This window comes from Polypterus senegalus, chromosome 7 (genome assembly GCF_016835505.1).
Source record: "Polypterus senegalus isolate Bchr_013 chromosome 7, ASM1683550v1, whole genome shotgun sequence".
Taxonomy (NCBI): Eukaryota; Metazoa; Chordata; class Cladistia; order Polypteriformes; family Polypteridae; genus Polypterus; species Polypterus senegalus.
The window spans coordinates 166,941,827-166,957,786 of NC_053160.1; the positions used below are offsets into that span (position 1 = coordinate 166,941,827).

A 15,960-nucleotide genomic window follows, 5' to 3' on the forward strand; every position below is an offset into this window, starting at 1 on the left:
TAATTCCATGAAAACTGATATCCAGTTAAATATATAATTTCAGTAATGGTTCTGCAACATTTTTCACTTTTCGTTGAATTGTTACAGGCATTTAAATTACATTATAGCTTTATGTTCAGACAGCGGCACAACCAAAGTACTCACGTTGTATGCAGTTTCACACTGACTTTACATAAAGGGGTACTCCACCAAGAATGATATATTTTTTAATGAGTTACCCCATGTGTTTTGCTGAGATGGCCAATAAAAATTATTAATCTAATGTTTTCATGGAGAATGGAGATAAAAATGTTGATGAGGTTGTCTATGGTGACTAATGCTGTACAATGGCTAACAACATCAAAAATTCTCATGGAACAAAAAAAAAAAAACAACAAAAAAAACAAGTTACTCATGTTTCATAATGCACATGTCAGTTATCCAGCATGCAAGAATGGATTCTTGACCAATGTATGGGGAGGAGGCAGATCCTCAGTTCAAAACCTCAGTTTCATGTGAATGTGCTTCCTTTTGCCTTTTTTTTTTTCCAGGAGTATTTACTTAATAGCAGAAAATGTCTGTATTTTGCATGTTGTGAATATACGATTGGACAAGTGACATAAGGATGATTGTACAGGAGTAACATTACAAATGTCCCATGGACATTTTTGATATCAGTTGCCCTTATACAGTTCTTTCACCATAGAAGCCTATTTAATAATATTTTTTTTATCTCTGTTCTCTAGGAAAATATGTCATCAAACATTTTACTTAGTCATCACTATAAAGCACATGTGGTAATGTAACATTTTTGGTTAAACCATTCCTTTAATTGCCTTAGACAAATAAAAAGTTAGAAAGCTAAAATCAAATACATAAATACAGTAAATGCTTTGTAGAAACTAGCACGCTAAAAGCTGTCCTTTTTTGCACAAAAGTTTCATCTTAACATACAAAAATACTCAACTTAATCAATTCTAAACCTGTAATGCTCATAAGGGAATTCATAGCAACATTCCAATAAAACTGATTCCTTTGTAGTCTAATGTGGCTAGGATAACTCAAGCATGAAGTTGTTGTAGATAATATTATTTTATCAGGTACCTTTTCCAAGCTCGAGTCACAATTCAAACTCAATTCATTTCAACAATAAAAAAAAAAAAAACACGATTATAGCACAGCACATTATTATAAAGATACATTGGTAACAATTTAAAATAAAAAACATGAAAATAAAACATTATTTAAAAACAGATTCTAAATGAGAAATACCAGATATAAATAGATATAGCAAATACATGGAGTACAGTAATTGTAATTTAAAATCATAAGTTCCCCTTCCATCCAAATGTTCTGCTGTTTCTGGTGGCAAAAGGCTCAATTAGCCAATCTAGGCAACTTAACTAATTATAATAGCCTACAGTTTTTCATAAGAAATTCCCAGATATGTCCAGGCCAATGAGAAGTACATTTTATGTAGCATATCCTGCATCCCAATGCATTCCTTACAAGATGTGCTCAAGAGTATTTTCAATGAATGCACATACAGCCTCAATAACCTTCTCATCGTGGAGAAGTTACTTTATGGTCAATTTTGTCTAACTCCTTCTGAAAGGCAATTTTTAAACATCTATAATTTGTTAACTGAGAAATCAAGCATTGCTCACTTGTGACAGCTATATAAAATATAACATACTTGTTTAGGGAACAGTTTCAGAGTTCATATAAAAATGGTTGTTCCACTCTCAGCCAAGGGTTGGCACAGTTGTTTTCAAGCTTTTTCCTTCCCATCCTCAGGACAGAGGAATTGTGAAGTAACTTCCGCCTCTACCCATAAACCCGCCTCTTCCTGTTAAGTACTATATACTGCATGTAGTATTTAATGCACATGCACATTGTTAACCAATTAAGGAATCACATATTTGAGCTAGTAAATCTCCTGCAGGCAGCCTACCTTAACGGTGGTTCCGCTTATATAAAAATATTAGCTATTCCAGTGTTTAGTTCACCACATTACAGCAACAACATTAATACCTAATTTCTTACTCTGCTCTAAAATGGTACAAAAGGATGAATAAGTTTGTAATCTATTTTACATTGGTCATTTTACAGCAAACATGTCTTCAATTATTTTAGCATAAATGGTACAAAGGTTGATCAAAAAATAAAGGCATTTGAAAATGACACAGTAACTGAAATTGAATTTCAGCAGGTTTCAGTCCTTCTGCTCAAATTATTCTCACTACAACACATGGTTCAACAATGGTGCAATCGCACGGTGGAGCATCCATGTTCATTTGACCTTGGCTTCAACTATAAAAATAGTAGAATGCTGCACTGTGCATGTTACCCATAAGCCACCGTGGATGTCTTGTAGTTCGACAGCTTCTACCCATTGCAGTTACCATATAATTTTCAAGTTGCTTTTATTTTTTATTTACCCTCATACTAAATAACTTAAAATGTTATCTGAACTTGCAACCTTATAAGCTTAATAACTTATTAAGGCTTTCACAATGACATACATGCACACAAAAACAATATAAAACTTACCAAGTTTGTGTTTTGCAGATCTAGATTGAATTCTGGTCTCTGAAAACTTCACATAAGGAAAAAAATTTGTAAAGATAATTAAAAGCAGTGAGATTTTCTTTTGATCCCTATAAGCTTTGCTTTCACTGTTTTTTAAAGATTAAAAGATACTAGTAAAGTTCAGTTTTTGACTACTCTGAATTGTCAGTCTGAAAATCCATCCTTATGAGCACATTGAAGTGCCCACCTGCCTCTCACTCACTAACACGAGGATAGGCTTTTTGCAACTAGAAATTATAAGAAGCTGAAGGAAATCTGCATAAATCAATTTGAACGAAATTTATAAGTAGAGTATATCACCAACCACTCAAAATCTGAAACTGGAAATAAACACAAAAATAATTGAGAGGCATTTTCAAGTACATGTGTGTTCCAACTGTTGATATTATTTTACAGAAAAATATAGATTTTTGTAAATGTCTCCTTCCAAACTCTTTAAGTACCATCAGAGGTTTTGTAATTACTACAATAGCACATCATTAATTCTAGTCCTGTGCAAATCTGCAAAGATGCCAAATTTTAAAAATATACAAATAGTAACTATTTAGCAAAAATTAAAAAGTGCCTATTTTTCACACAGTAATAATTCTCAAATGCTAAACATCCAGCTCAAGATTACTTCTGACTTCTTGATTAACACACAACATTAACTGCACAAGTGCATTAACAATATCTAATTAAAGTTAAACTTCTATTGATTAGAAATCAACACTGAGTCTAATCACATCTGCTAGAAAACAAAATTTCTTTTGTCAAAACAATAGTTGAATAGATATTGCCAATAAAATAAAGCACATCTATAAAACACCATTTTACACATGACAATCTATATTTGTCAAAAACATTATTAAACAATGATGTAAAACTATATTGTATGTCTATAAATTATTTTCTAGCCCACTTGTTCAGCCAGGAACAGGTAAACTAAAAAGCTGGAGGGGGCTGATGTTAATTTCTCCAACTGTGGAACTGTGTCCTGCCTTGCTCTACTCCCAAAGAACTATTTCCAGTTATCCTCCAAGAGAAAGTGGCTAAGGGCATCACCACACATCCAATTAATATTAAATGGCTCATCCCGATCCCAATAAGTAATAAAAGTACTAATTTAAATTAACTTGTATTTGGATAGTCCATACAATAAGCTGACTTTTTACTGAGAAACAACAACGGCCTAAGTTTCAAAGTTCTCATTCCCATTCTTTTGATGTAACATTTAACAATAAACACCCACTAAATATTCCAGGACACATGTTCATAATCCACTAGATTTCCACAAAATGATTTTTTTAAAACTGTAATAATTATGATAAACTGTTAAATTAATATTGATTGTTTACTTTCAAAAAACTGTAAGCAACAACTTTTGTTGTTGAAAATGTTATTAGTAAACAGTTTGAGCTGTGAATGTAGCACAGTAATTTAAAAAAAATCTGATTTATCCAAGTACATGGTCCAATAATCAATCGTAAGACATATCTTAGCTTACATTATGTTCTAATAGCTAAAATCAAATAAATCTTGACTTGTTTTTAAAGAAAATACATCTTATTTTATAACTATAGTGCAGTATATTTATACATAGTTACTAAAGGACTAGGCTAAAAATATTAAAATCAGATTAAAAAACATATTCTTAATTGAGACAACCATTCCTAAAATGCAGAGGTAAGTTTTATTTTTAAATGACTTTTATTCTATTTTATTGTTGTTAGTCTATACTGTTGTACCATCTGCACACAGGTATACAGGGTTATGAAATTATGTTCCCTCAGAACATAATTTGAGGTTAAATACAAACTACACAAGGGCAATTAGGCAAGGCAAACGTAATGATGTTTATAAATTCATAGGACATATACTAGTGCAAACTAAATAATTTGGTGTTAAGACACCTGACAGACTAAGGAAAGGAGCTATTACACAGTCTCCAGCACCTTCCACCAGATGGCAGACAGGCTAAGTGTTTGCCGGAGGGTTGAGGCAGATCCTTCACAATGTTGGAAGACCTGCGATGCAGTGTTTCTAGAAGATTCTTGAATGGAGGGGACAGAAGACACAATGATTTATTTGGCTGTGGGCACTATCTACTGTGAGGTCTGGGCACTAAACCCTACAATATGTATTTCAATAGATGCTCCTGATGTTCCTATGCTGTTTTTTTTTCTTTCTCTCATCCAGGCTATTGTTGTTCCATAGAAACAATTAAATTATATAAAATCAATTGAAAAAAATAATTTAATTTACTTATCTCCACCTGTACTGACATTAAATTTACATTTTCTACTTTTTCATTTAAAGGAATATTCTCATAAAGTGCAGAATTTTCTAAATTGTCTGTCATAAAACATTCCATACTACTTCAATTGCTGATTAATTTATTGTTCTAATTATATCTTAAGACAACATCTTTTATCTTGAACATTTTGTATATTTTTCTCTTATAAATGTAAGAGTCTCTAGTGATGGCAAAACACATCTCCTGTACAAGTTACTGAAATGCCAGTAGAGTTGCACACATGGCTGGGAACACACTGACACACAATGGCTTGCACAAACCTTTGCCACACCAACTCACATCTCCTACTGTTTCAAGTCATGCCAGGCAAATTAAATGAATCATGGAAGTAAAAAAATACAAACGAGGAAAATGGCCATTTTCAAGTTCACATGATTTCTTCTCTATAATGTTATGTTATACAGTATAATAATAGGCCACATAAAAACTGTGGCTTGAAGTAAGCATTTTTTGTAAAAATTGAAAAAAATACTATGCCTGTTGCACATATATTGTAAAACAGTGAATCCATGTTACAAAAAAAAATTAATAAACAAAAATTTGGTTTGATATGGCTATTTTAAAAGAAGACTGGCTATGCTTCACCTGGGTGCTAGTCTCACTTCAGCAGCATACTTTCACCCACAGGAACAAGATGTCATCTGGCATACCCTTTGTACCTCAAAAAGTCCTCTACTGTCTCAGTTATTGAAATTACTGAATGTTGCTGCCCAGATGTGAATTTCTGCCTTTATTCTGTAGAATACTAAACAATAATCAACAAAAATGCTACTTTTACAATCAATTACAATCTTTCACTATGAGTGATGAAGAAGATTATAGACAAATCTGAAATACTGTCAGCTGTCCAATTACTGCAGTCATCAATTGCAGAAACCTTCTGGAGCATAGGGGCAACTGTTGATACATACAGATCGCTGCAGAATTCCATATTACATGAGAAACAGCCAGCAGTGATGTTTGGTAATGCTATAAAGTCCCAAACTACCTAATCATGTTATGGGTTTGAGCAAATGTCTATTGACAAGAAACAGTGAATAATGTTAATTACTTTTACTCACTCCAAAATGTCCTCAGTTGTTACCTTTCTAACATATTCTCAACAACCATGACTTAGAACATGTGCTATACAGTTAAATAATTGTGATGTAGAATAATCACTTTAAATCTGATTTAATGCCAAGTTTATATAACACAATGAAACTCTTCTTTGCACACTTGCCCAACACGTATGTTGTTACCACTTGAGACATGGCTATGTAAACTATGCAAAATATAACAACACTGCATGCAATAGGTGAAAAATAGCTCCTTCTTTGAACCTTTGCTGTTTTAAAGTGAACATATTTATTAAGTTTTAAGGCTTTTGTTTTTGCATATTATCATGAAAAATCTATATTTTGTATCCAATCCTCCATTTTCTAAATCTTATTGTTCTAGTACTGATATACAGTTGAGCAATAACCAACTCCAAAGCAATGCGCACAAGACAGGAACCTAACCTGAACAGAATACTTGTCCATCATTGGAAATACTCATGCACACATCCACAGTCATTTTTGTACATGGCCAATTCAGCACAGCCAAACCACATAACCACCTTATTTTGGACTGTGGAATCAAGAAATGCAATTGATAATACATAAATTAATTTTATCATGTAAACAATGGATTCAACCTATTTTATATGTTGCAAGTCCAATAAGGGTGACTACTATGGATATTTTTTCATAAAATAACATTAATTGTACATTAATAATGAGTACTAAGAAAGTGCTCAGTTGTACTCAAAGCAAAATCACTCTGTTATAAATATACATCTTGCCTGTGGAATTACTGTGCTTCTTACCTGTTTCTGTGACATACTTCCATAATCATGATGCTGATGTAATCCAGGTTTATTAACTGAAGAGCTTCGTTCCAGTTTTGGACTTGGTTTCCTTCAATATACAGTACACACACACAAACACACATATACATAGTATTAGAAAAGAAAAACAAAACTAATCATTTCAATATTCTAAATAATGTTCATACTTGCATAGTAAAAGTAATGTTACATCTACACAATTATAAAAAAAAAAAATAAGACCAAGTATTAATATTTCACCCAACTGGTAAACCTATTAGAATACGGTCCAATGCATAAGCACCATCAACACAGCACAAAGCAAGAACAAGCCCTGAAGAAAACCAACGAAGTAGAGAAAGCATAACATTGGAGTACTTCAACGTGCTATTTTGAAAGACAGAGACCAAGTTACCTTGGAAGAGGCTCAAGAACCACCCTTAATCCCATAAGTTTTTCTGGGGCTATGATCAAAAATGACTTGAGGAGTTAAGTTTAAAGCTGCCTCAATATGCAGTAATGCATCTACAGTAGAGTCATTATATGACAGAAAGAGGTTATGATGAAAACAGGTGGTGAGAATTAACAATGCTTTTTGATGGTATCTGAAATAATCCAACTCACCAAATGGCAAAGAACATCATGTTAAAAATAAAGCAGTTGAGAAGCAGATTTCTTACTCTTCTGATTATTTTTTTACATTGTGGTAGGCTTGATTGCGTGGTCTTTAAAAATCATAGTTTTATCATATGGTTATGATTGCTTGATATCAATAATGCTGTAGAAAAAAATCATGAGGATGCATTCTGTTGCACTCAGAAAAGGATAAATTTGGTATTTTTCATGGCAAAGTCAGTTTTCATAATCTAGGCATGGATTCACTTGTCACAGGAAATGTGTTCTTATGTGAAGCATTATTTATAAAATGTAAAGAATATTGGTAGCCTAAATCTTATAATAGTGATCTATGGGGCATCAAAGTAAACATGAAACAATAGCCTTAACTTCTACTGAATAAGTCCACTTTTAAGCCAAGTACTGACTCATGTGTTGAGACTGTCGCACACATATCTGCATATCCATATTATTTTCACAAAAATTATTACATTACTTTATTAATGTAATGTAATGTAAATCACATTTAAAGACATCTGACTGTCCTCTTTACTTCACTTTGTCTCCCTAAATGGCAAGCATTTACACTCAGGGATAGTATTATATGGTAGCTCTTAATGCGATTGGTGCTGTTGACACCATACGTTGAATGAAATTCAAATGCTAACTCTAGACTTTTTTTTAAAGTTATACTTTATTTTTTATAAATTGAGATGAATAAGTTCTATCTTTAAATAAAATATGTCTGACAATAAGGAAATGTGTTAATAACCATTGATGAATCTAACCTGTATGAGCCAAAAAAAAATAAAACTTTACAGGAGAAGCAACAGACTGAAGATGACAGAAAAAAAGATACACAGAACTAGAGACAAAGAAGGAGGAAATGTAGAGCCTGAAGCTACCACGAGGCTCAGGAAAACTGGCAGTTGTTTTTGAACACCTAGAAAATGCAAAGTAGTGCCTCCCAAAGACAAATGTCTTTGCTGCACAGTAAGGCTTACTGCTGCTGTTGCTGAAAACCTTACACATGTCCTGTTATGAGCCTACTTTGTTCCACAAGTCCATAATTTGTGTTAAGGATATGGACAATTTTTCCATCTGTTATCACTAAGAGAGTTTTATGGGTATTTTTTATCATTTTCTAAAATTAGATAGATAGGAGTGATAATAGTCAGAAAGATCAAATTTGTAGCTTTCGTTAAAAGTAGGCTTGCTCATTAATCCTGCTAGCTGCAGTAGCACATTCCTTAGCAATGATGGCTCAAAGCTTCAACTGACAGTATGGAGTGTACACATTCTCAATTACTGTGGCTCTCAATCACTGGTGATATGTACAATTGGATCTGCCAGTCGTCCTTTCTCTCATCTGTTTTAAAGAACAAATTGTGTCACTCATGGAGTTTCTGAAATCAAACTAGTTTTCATTACTGTAACAACTAAATATGACAAATGTGGTGAAAGCCAAAACGATAGATATTTTAATGGTATGGGAGAGAAGGGATGTAGCTTTCAGTTATAAGCAATTATGGTTATCCAATTCAGTGGATGAGTACATAGGCATATATGTAAGGGAGCTTGAAAACAAGAGAAAAATGTTTTGTACAATAATTATCAAAGTCTGAGTTAAAAATGATTAGTTATTGACAAAGGCAGCCATGAATTTAAGTGAAGTCTAATAAAGGAGGAAAAGATCTGGAAGATTAAAGTATCATGAGTTTGTGACATTTGAATTTGAGTTAATTTGAATTGTCCATCAAATTTTACTCTTATTAACCAGCTAATGACTCTTCCACAAAAGTCTCACAATAGAATTTGAAAACCGGATTTGAAAAATGTGATGTTAAAAAGCAGCTTAGAATTTGTACAAATGAAAATATCAATTTTTACAGTATACTGTACCTGTTACTACACTGGGGCATTGGAATAAACACACAGTCCATAGTGTAAGCGCCCCTGATGGCCTCAATAAAACCTCGTCTAGCACCAGCCCAAGTGTTTTCTAGATGGTCTCCCATCCAGGCACTGGTTGGGCCCAAACAGGTTTAGCTTCAGGTGGATATACTGAATTACAGGTGGTATGGCAAAGACTATTTTTAATGCCCTATTAAGATTCCCTAAATTCAATATTTGTAGAGGTAAGTAAAGAAATATCTTTAGTTTTACTTAGTAAGAGTTCAGTACTTAGAAATTTAAGATAAAAAATGGTGGCACTTGGAAGCGGAAGCATTTTAATTCATGTGGGTAGTGCAGCAAAAAAAAAAAATAAAACAAAGGATGCAAACCCCCCTGCTCTAGATGCACACGTTATATTGTGGGCCAATAAGTTTCACAGAACATATTCTGATACATTTCTCTGATCAGCAAACAAAAAAAAATACTGATTATAAAAGGTATCTAATATAAATAGTATCTGAAATAGCCAGTACCTTTTTATGAATTTCTTTCCATTCACTTTAAAATGCTCTTCTCTTTCTTGGCATGCTGCTCTTACTCCCAATATGAGAAAGGCACAGCGGGAAATGATGGTGTGGCAAGCAGAGGAAAAACAAAGGCCATCATTTGAAATTTGTCGTTTTGTCAAATCCTGAAGAGGGGTTACTTCAGTCTCAGGAGTACTAGGTGTCTCACTACTGCTAGGATGGGTGCTTGTCCCTGAGGATTCATACACAGTTTCATTCTCATGAAGATGCATGGCCTCACGGGTAGCCAGGAAGCACTGTAAAACTTCTGTATGAAAAAGCATTTATTAGGTGGCTAATAATTTTGAAAAACAAACATTGCAATATAGAGACTATGCCTAATACTAATACACTACTGGTCAAAAGTTTTAGAACACCTCAGTTTTTTCCAGTTTTTTTTTCAAATTTAATCAATTAAAATGAATGACACTAAATGGTGAAAAGGTAAGCAGTAAACTGACAGAGGTTTAAATTTAAAGTTTAGGTTAGCAGAAAAAAATGAAATATCAGAATATTACAAATGGATCTTCTTCAGATAATGACTAATTGGTTACAACCTGCAAATGTTCGGCAGCAATTAAAGTAAATTAAGCCTTACAAGCAGAAGGAAACAGTTTGCACAGGTGTCCCAACTTCTGTTGATTACTTAAAAACCCTCTGCCTGTCTTAAAAGCAAACTTGGAACATACTGTGTTACTACACCCTCTGAAGCACTACTTAGACAATATTCCAATGATAATGGCAAGAACACAGAAATTAACAAATGAAATGAGACAGAGCATTACTACTCTTACAAGTGTAGACCATTCATTTAAAGTAACTGTAAAAAAAATCAAAGTGTCAGTGAGTACAGTACCCTACACAATCCAAAGGCAATTGGAAACTGGAAGAAACTCAGATAGGAAGAGATCTGGTGTATCCAAAGTCACAACCCAATCAGAAGATAGGTTTTTGAGAGTCGCCAACTTGTGTTATAGACACCTCACAGCACAACAGCTTAAGGACACCCTAAAAGTTGTCGAAAAAAGTAAGTCTCAGTTTCTTTTGTGAAGATGAGAATGTGTACTGCAGATTTGACAGGGCGAGTGGCAGTAAGGAAGCCATTCCTTAAAGGACAAAATAGGGCCTTGAAATATTATCTGTGGACTACTGCAGACTGAAAGAAATTCTTATGGACTGATGAAAAATCAGATCAAAATTTTAAATCTTTGGTTGATCACATAGGGTTTTTGTATGCCGTCAAGTTTGGCTGACACAGTTTGGCTATTATATAAGCAAAAGGGGGCTATTTTGATTAATCAAAAAATTCAATTAAATTTAGTACACTTAATGCGTCCTTGACTTAGTTTCTTTTATTTGTCATTGTTAATTTCTTCTATGCCTTGATTTCATGAAACAATAAGACATTAAACTGCGTGCGTTGCCATAAAAGCTGAAAAAAAAAAACTGAGGTGTTCTAAAACTTTTGACTGATAGTATATATAAAAAAACATACAATTACATTATACAAATAGAAGCACCTTAATTATTCATACTTATGAAAAAACAAACATTCACACAATAAAAAACACTTAATATCTATTTGATTACAGATATGCAGCTAATGCAAAAGCTGAGAACACTTAGGTTTTAAAATGGAATCTCAGATGATTACAATTTATTAAAACAGAAGATTTATGGTAATATTCACTCCAAGCTTAGCTGTATACAGGAATGTTAAAAGAAGTACTGGTAATCACTATCTGTGTGGTTAACTTTATAATCATTTTAGCAATTGTTTCTGTAAACTGAAAAGCTAAATCGAAAAACACTCTGTGCTCTTAAAATACAAAGCGAAACATTGAATAAACACGATTATCAAATAAAATCCACATAGTTTAAAATTAAGAGCATATGTTCTTATCTGAAAATTACATTTTAACACCTGAGTTTCAATCAAACATTGCAGTTTATCAGCTTCTTTTCTAGTGCTAACAATATCTATTCATTTAATGTACTCTTGGGTTGGCAAAGGCAGAAACCACCACTAGATGGAGCACTGTTACATTACATAGGCAAAATTCATCCAAAATATATGTACTTGGGATGTGGGACAAAAAGAGAACTCGACAGAAAAAAATTCAAACACAGGGAAATTTGAACTCAGTCTCCTAGAGCCAGGGAATGCAACACTAACCACAGCATGACTCTGTAATGAAGAAATGCAGAAGCAGACACTAACCCTAGACTGCAGGAAACTGGAAACACATTAATAAAAAATATAATGTGTAGGGGGACCCAAAAATTTCTGGAACTGGACAGCACAGGAGGAGGGTGTAGTTATCAATCATGTTGCTAGGTGTCACATGCACACAAGTCTTGTTAATCATACTGGCAAGTGTCAATGTACTGAGTTGATCAAGATGTGAATTTCTGACATTTATTGTACAGTGCATGTGACTTTGCAGAATTTCTATCTACAAATGGGAAAAAAAAAACATGTTGGGTCAAACTGAACACCAGAAAAGTATGTTTTTGATATCTACATGCTGAAATAACCGTGTTGGGTCATAATGAACATCAAAATATCTTGTTAATAAAGAGTTTCCCCATAAATCAGCAACATTACACTGAGCTGTACTGAGACATCTGGGGGAAAGCCTCAAGAAAAAATCTCCAGAACAGTGGTGCACACAAAACTGCATTATACAGTATGCCAGTGCACCTCTACACAACACTGCTCCATGATAGTGTACCTTGCACACATTGTGTTATCAGTCAAAGAGTTTTGACCAAAAATAATGTGGTCGTTGCTTCATACCTCTTCCACCCTGTTACTTTTTTGTTACCGAAATTAAAAGCCATTGCAGGAGGCTCTAGACAAGCTAACAAATTATGAGTACAGGAAATGTTTTTTAGGAATGGAAGTATTGCTTGGACAAGTTTATTGCATCTTAAGGGGAGTATTCTGACAGTGACCTAAAGGGAACTGCAGTAAGTTGTATAATAAAGTTTTATTAAAAACAATTTTAGGAATTTTTGGGACCACTGATATACAGAAGAATAGTAAAACTTTGTCATACACTGGTGAATTACTACTAACAGGTTACTGCAAATTAACTGAGATCTACTTGAATAGGTAGAAGTTTGACATTGTAAAACAAATTCCAAAATCACAGATGAAACACTAAACCTTGGAAAGATTAATACATTAATTTTTAATATATTAAGCCTCAACATACTACTGATGCTGGGGGCTTCTTCCTCTTGATTGTGTTCTGCAGTCTCAATATTGCTGTTGGGATGATGATCTTGTTCTTTCACCACTCTGTCTGCATTTTCAGAAGATATCCCCTTACTTCCATCCTCGTCCACTTCGCAAGGAAACTGAATGTCCATTTTGGAATTTTCAAATAACAAACAAAAGTTTAAATTTACACTGATCTCTGTGCCAAATTTTTTAAATAGTAATCTCATTTATTTACATTTACTATGTATCATAAGACAAAAAAACTGTTTTACAAACCAGAAAACAGTATGAACATACAGTATCAATGTTGATTATCTTCTACAGCCTCAATAAAATACTGTATAATCTTGTTACAGACATGTCACCAGATACTGTAACAATTTGTGCCCAACCAGTGCGCCCAACATATACAACAGGTCAAATGGATAAAATGAAAATATTTCTTTGGTTTATCCATGTCTATTTTGTGCATATAAATGTTTCCTTATTACACGTTATATGTCATCACTGCACAAATTCAACTATATTATGTTCATGTGTTCATGTAATTTATGTAATTTAATATACTTACTCCCTGTACTGTAGCAGGACTATTTTAAGAAAATGTCAACAGAATAATTAAATGGCAAGGTTTTACTCATTTTATTACAGAACTCTACACTAATCCCTTCGTAGTCATCTGAGATAACTTAGTGAAGTCTCCTCTTTCACACATTTTTCTGAAAGGCTCTAGGCCTTTCCCACTGGCTCTTTGTGTGTGTCATCTTTGAAACCTCTCATCATTGCAGTTCACTCCAAAAAACCCCAACCAAAGTTTATGAAATCTTTTGTTTTTTTGTTACATTTAAACTATATTCTATTATCGTAAGCAACCAAATGATTAATTTTGTAAGTTTTTGAAGTATGTATGAGGTATGGACATTGCTTTGGTTTGAGATTAACTGGGCCAAATCTATACTGTTTCTACTTACTCTCCTTGTAATATTCTGTACTAAAGTACAATCATAGTTTGAATATCTTAGAACTTATATCTCCTTATGTCTTCTGTTGCACTAAACAGTTACCAGAGGGTGCTTCTGTAGTTAAATAAAGTCTAAATGAATGGTCTTCTGTTGAACTACTGCTTCAAGTTTAATAGCTGAATTCCCTTCCACCACTCTTCCAATTAATGGTCTACAGCTGGTATGTCAATTATATCCAAATTTATCTGGGATGGCAGGTGACCCTCATTTAAGGCATGGTGCTCGTATGTGTCCTAAAGATAAAGTTAGTATAGATTTGAGCTTTATCACTTTTACTCCTTATCCTATTAGGTTCTAAAAGTAGCCTGGCTAGCTAGCTGTTGAATCATATCTGGATTCACTGTATTCACTAATCTCAAGTCACACAAAATTTTGTTTGATTCTATTTTTATCCTAAATGATTCAGATATAGCACAGTATAGAAAGAAAATGGAATTTAAATGTGTACCAAGTTATTTACTGTATTTAAAAACAAAGATTTGCTAGTTGGAGATATGCCCTGAAGTTACCCTCTGTGACTGAACAACAGAGTATGAGTACTTGACTACTTATTAACTGTTGGTTAAGCATTCACATGTTCCAGAAAATCAGCTCCCAGTAAAATATCCTTTCCTCTTATTCTGAGTTGAATTGTCATGGCTTTGTTCTCTTCATTTATACATTTATTGCTTCCATAAATATTTTATGAAAAGAAAAAAATAAACCATAAACTCAAACATCCCCTACCCATAACCACTCTCAGGCTTAAAGTGGTTTTTAAAATCCTGTCTTATGATTAAGAACAAAATAACTTTTACAGCTATTGACTACACATTTAAAACTCACAACAGAACATTATACAAGTTTTCATTATCAAAACTAATAAATTCATTAGATATTAATGAAACTTTTCATTGAGAAAGCTACTCTACTAATGTGTTTTATTTTACCTTTCTTAGTTTTAACAAGTCTTTTAATTAAATAAAAAAAGCATGCAGTTTGAGAAAAATGCAAAGCACATTATACAATACAGCTTTCATAAATTTTAAATTTTACCCTGGAGTTACTTTGCCTATTTTTGGTTTGGATGGCAGCCCTAAAGACCCATTTGCTGTGTTCACCAAAAATAACAAATGTTTGTATCAGTGAATTAAAAAAAACTTTAGTGGTTTCTAAGAAAGTCAGTAAAGAAAATGAAGACTCTATATTGTCAAAAAAATCCAATATACTTGGTTACCTGAACAGGCTGAGACACTGTCTGAACATCAGCGCTGCTTTCTTCTGAGCTTTTAATGGACAACAAGGCAGTACGGACATTGTACACAATCTGATAGACTTCACGGAGTTTCTCTGATGGTTCAGACCTATTGGAAAGAGCCTCAAAACTATCAGAAATGTTTAAGCTACAATGTACTGTATAATTAGATTAATTGGTGAATCTAAACTTGCCCTGCATTACTGTAGATGTACAGTATGTGTTGCTTGAAATGGAAAAGTATCCTACAGAGGCATACTTTCTAAAGAATATAATTTGCAAAACAATGTGATCTTTTTTTTAACTTTTTTTATACATTTAAAAGAAGCAAACAGTAAAATATCTTTTTTTACTACAAATGCCAAGGGCAAATGATCACGTTTAAATGTTACAAACTAAAGTGAAATTGTAAATGTCACATTTAAATGACAAATGTCATATGTAAATGGCAAAAGTCAAGCTTAAATGACAAATACCCATTGTATCCGCCATATTATATAAATTGGAAATATCAGGTATATGTGTTAAATATGGTACCTACAATTTGATTGAATCTTAACTCTTCTGATACTGGCAAAAGTCACTATGAGGAGTTAGAAGGTTGAAACTGTTTCTAGATGTTGACAAGGTCAACTACTGTGGATTGTTTGGTTTTACATGGTAGACAGCAGTTAGCTGACAC

At 33.2% G+C, this 15,960-nt stretch overlaps 1 protein-coding gene across 7 annotated transcripts in view; it reads right to left on the bottom strand.

The window, feature by feature from the left end:
* LOC120532980 (probable E3 ubiquitin-protein ligase HERC1) overlaps positions 1–15,960 on the bottom strand; it is a 188,217-nt gene that overhangs the window by 105,907 nt on the left and 66,350 nt on the right. For all 7 annotated transcript variants that reach the window (XM_039759544.1, XM_039759542.1, XM_039759540.1 and 4 more), the window contains 5 exons: positions 15,261–15,387; positions 13,015–13,159; positions 9,761–10,061; positions 6,717–6,807; positions 2,533–2,578 (listed from right to left, as the gene is read on the bottom strand). In XM_039759544.1, coding sequence (XP_039615478.1) covers positions 2,533–2,578; positions 6,717–6,807; positions 9,761–10,061; positions 13,015–13,159; positions 15,261–15,387 — 710 coding nt within the window. The remainder of the gene's footprint in view (positions 1–2,532; positions 2,579–6,716; positions 6,808–9,760; positions 10,062–13,014; positions 13,160–15,260; positions 15,388–15,960) is intronic.